At 37.7% G+C, this 4346-nt stretch overlaps 1 protein-coding gene across 1 annotated transcript in view; it reads left to right on the top strand.

Annotated features, from left to right (window-relative positions):
* Positions 1 to 4346, top strand: part of LOC103782017 (transcription factor 12) — a gene marked incomplete at its 3' end in the record, with an annotated part of 14306 nt that overhangs the window by 6417 nt on the left and 3543 nt on the right. The window contains exon 5 of the mRNA XM_008949746.1: positions 1178 to 1256. Coding sequence (XP_008947994.1) covers positions 1178 to 1256 — 79 coding nt within the window. The remainder of the gene's footprint in view (positions 1 to 1177; positions 1257 to 4346) is intronic.

The following is a 4346-nucleotide window of genomic DNA, read 5'->3' as shown; positions in this document are numbered from 1 at the left end:
TTCCCTACTGATACCCAAGATTTATTTTTATACTTATGTACAATGCATGAATTTCCTACAATGGTCTGAGGTAATTTAAAAGAACAAATGTATTTTTTTTCTAGTGTGTGTGAAAAGGAGGAGCTAGTTCCATTAGGGAACTGATGGTCTTTTCTAAAGAAAATATGATAGACCAGGAAGGAGCATATGGTCTATCAGGTCCTGGTTTTGTCAGTTCAAAAAATACAATATACAACTTAACCAAGTCCTGCTTTATTGTCAGCTAAATGCTGAAATGTCATATTGTCTCTGTGAAGAGACATCAACCACACTGCCAGTGAAGATTTTTTAACTGCCATCTGATGACTAAGAAATCCTGATCTCTGCTCAAGTAAAACAGCTTTGAACTGATGATATATAAGAATATGTTCTAAAGGCCACAATCAGCCTCTTAAACTATTAATTTTCTTTCACAAAATGAGTTTTACAAGAACCTTAAGTTTTAATTAAAGCTTTAAGCATTGTGTCTTCTGTTTTTATCAAGATTTTTAAATTAATAGCAAGGAATGAATTGTTGCAAGTTAAGATTTAATATCGCAAGGGAGCAATTGATGTAGAAATAAGAGAGAAAAATTGTTCGTGCTGCAATACAAAGTAAAATTTCAGATGGTTTTTGTCTGATAGGTACCAGTGGTAACTAGAGCTGAATAATTTCTTGGTGTTTTCTCTGGTGAAGGGTTCCTTTTTAGAAGATAACATGTGTTGACTGGTAAAATCTTTTCTCTCACTGAAGTTTGGAAATAAATTTTTGGGAAGAATTATTCCCCTTGCATTTTTGTGAAGTTTTGTTTGTTATAATTATCTGTTTACTGTTAACTCTTACATATATTGTTCCCCTTCAGTGCTATATGGGTCTAATTTCAGCTGCTGCTAAATGAGAAGGAAGATAGTTATACTGCTGTCACTATCAGATACAGGTTGTGCTTATTTTGACAGCTGCTTGAAAATGAAAGTTCTCTGGACATTTTTAGAACCCAGAATGTAATAAAGCAGAGCTCTGATTGAAGGATCAAGTTGTTTTTTTAATCAATCCAGCATTAAGTAGCAATTAAAAGCATGGAGAGGAATGCTATTAACTATTTCTTCTACTGTGTACTATGACCTGTATTGATATGCAGTGTTTTTTGTCTGTTGTTAGATTTATTCTCCTGATCATACCAGCAGTAGTTTTCCATCGAATCCATCAACACCAGTTGGATCACCGTCGCCTCTTACAGGTAGAGACTAGACATTTTTCAGTAACTCCTTTATTGTTTGAAAACATCAGTGAAATCAGCAGTAGCTTCCTTGCATAATTACTTAGATATTTTGTTTATTTTTCTGTTGTACTAAACCCACATTGATAAATCCAGCCTCTTAAAATATTTTGATAGGAGCATTCACATAAAACCTGGCAACTGGCCTTGAAAATGAGCTTCTTAAAATAAACTCTGAAAGCATCAAAAGACCATATTCTATCACAGCGATAAAGATGTCTGTACGGAACTGTACCATTGGAGAGAAATCAGTGATTTGGCTGGGATTTTTAAAGCTATATGTTAAAACTCTGTGGCAGCTTTCAGTGACAATCACAGATGATGTGTGTTCCCTCTGACAAAAATATAGTAGGCTATGAGACTATCCAATTTTTCTACAGGATAGCTTTTCATTCATATCCTTCATGAATGCTTTCATTCTATGGGAGAAGAATTTCTGGCATTTTTCAAAATAAATGCCCTGTATCACGGGCACCTCTGTCACCTGTGCTTTGTGTGTTTGTGGTGTGAATGTGGGAAGAGGCATTCCACCATGGAGATGAACGGTGGGCAGCTGCCTGCAGCTATTAGTGGCTAGCACAGCTTTCACAGACACTGTGGCCTCAGCTGTCTAGTAAAAGTTGAACAGCTGTTCTCCATATAGAGGAGACTGTGAAAGCTCCATTGACTTAAATTTGTTGTTTAACAAAGAACTGGAATTACAAGCAAGATGATGTAACTTTAACCCTGTTCTTTCCTATAGTGCAATTTGTTAAACTATTTAACATTTATGCAACAGTCTGTTTTCCCATTCCGTGTTGTGTAATATATCCCCACAGGCTCCTGGCCATTGGGCACTTTTTTGCAAAAGTGCTTTGCTTTTTATATTTAAAAAAAAAATTAAAAAATTAAAAAATTGCAGTGAAATGTGTACAGAAGGAGCTTAGCTGAACACTTTTGTAATCTAGATGAATAAATTAGTAAAGTAATTGCATGCAAAATGCAGTCATATACATATGCATGTCAATATGCATATCTGTATGTGCAGTGTCAGTCAGAAAACTTTCATCATTCCCATTTCACTTGTGTTTTAAAGACACTGTTCTGGTTTTCTGTAGATTTAGTGGATTAATGAGTATCTGACATGACATACCTGGGCACCTGCTCTGAGCATTTTTGTTTCCTATAGCTCAAAAATCCATGGTGAATTGAGTAGTGATGGGATTAATGGGATTTTTGATTTAGTGATTGCAGCTGACAAAAAATGTTTTGTGTTTCCGCCTTGTACTGAAAAGGCAGATCAGCCCAGAAAATTATTTTCTTTTTAACGTCAAAGTAAATATTGAAAATATTTTGTGGCAGGAAAACACAAGTTCTGACATTTCAAAGTATTTAAAATTTTAAAGATCCCAATTGGAGCTCCCTGATTAGATACCACACTTGATTTTGTAAGCATGAAAGCGCTAGCTAATTTCTGATTTTAGAAGACAAGTTTGAGATCCCTAAAATTTGGGTTTTCTCTTCGCTGTTGATGCCTTTGTCTGTTGGAACCTGTTTGAGCTGTAGAACTCTCCAAATTTGCCCTTCAATTTGTGTTCTTTATTCTAGATTCTGATATAAGAAAATAATATTCTTCGGCTCAAAATTAGTATCTGCTTTGCAATTACACCCTCTTACCCCACCCTGTTTAATTCCAGTGATACGGAATTTATCAAGCCTTTGGTAAATTCCTCCAGTGGTTAATTATCTTCATTTATGAATCTGGACTTTTATCTTTATTCCCAGATGAGTCACTAAGAACACAGTGAAGCACAATGTAAAGTAATTACTACTGTATTTATTGCTGTCTATACTCCTGGTAGCCATTTTCTGTCCTGACCCAAAAAGTTATTGCCGATAAAACAAATGTTTTACATATACTAAAATAATGTATTTTGGAGCATTTTAGCCTCATCATGATTTTCCTTTTTTGCAGTTGGTTCTTTGATTATTTAGCGTTCTTACTACTATAGATTTGATTAAGTCATTGCTTATCTATCATTCAGTTGTGCATTACAGTAGGAGCACCCTGTTTGCAGTGTAAAGCGTTGGGAGACAGTAACTTCATGAGAGGCTAAGAAACTCATGTTTGACTGTTTGGCTGTTACGTTACCGAATAAGGACTAATGACTTATTTTTTGCTAATTTAAGTAAAAGCCTCAAGAACAACATGATGAAAACCCCCAAGTATTATGAGACAATAGTGTGTCTCTTCTTCCCTGCCCCCATGTTAATTTCTCACCTTGCATAAACGTGCTCAGAGCACAGCTTCTTGTGTGGTTTTAATGACTGTGTGGACGCACGTGACGTTTCTGTACAGCTCTGAATGGTGGGAGCCCTGGTGTTTTAAGAATCTGCCCAGGATCAGAGGTACTGGGAAGGCTTTGGTGGGTTCTGAGGGTGCAGAACCAGGGCTCTGCCGGCACCCAGGCGAGCGTGTGTTGGGCAGTTGAGCCAGCCAGTCTGTGCCTGGAGACTGAGCCCAAGAACAGCACTACAGTGATTACTGTTGATGACCCCTGTAAATCCTAACACTTGCCTGGCTTATTTGTTGTTTCATGCTGCCGTGTTGGTGTTGCGCTAAAAGCTGCAGTTGATAATTGCAGGGCTTGTGGTGCCAGGATACTTTTTAACATGATTGGTGGATTTCATGCCCAAACTTCTAGGAGGGGGAGTGGAACGAGGAACGCAGGAAATCAGTGCCATCTGGCAACCTGCGCAGGCACGGAGACTGGGCCACCGCTCATGAAGAGCACTAGCATGACTAGAGGGGTGAGGAAAAACTGCAAGTTGCAGTTGGCTTGCTCCTTTCAGAGGAGGAGGAGGAGCTGAGTATTCTCCCCCCTCCCCCTTTTCTTTTGGTTGCCTATATGAGAAGTCCCACTCAGAGTTTTGTTCTGGGCTTATGCTAATAGTAGCTTTTTACCTTTAAAAAAAAAAAAGCATCAGACTAGAGGCACAGGTATTGAGTCTATTTCCTTTCTTTTCTTAACTGGCCACCTTTCTTAATATTCAGCTGATGCTTCACTGTAG

Source organism: Merops nubicus, unplaced genomic scaffold (genome assembly GCF_000691845.1).
Source record: "Merops nubicus isolate BGI_N331 unplaced genomic scaffold, ASM69184v1 scaffold53511, whole genome shotgun sequence".
Lineage (NCBI taxonomy): Eukaryota > Metazoa > Chordata > Aves > Coraciiformes > Meropidae > Merops > Merops nubicus.
Note: the sequence above shows the minus strand (reverse complement) of the source record. Positions and strands in the feature narration are given on the sequence as shown.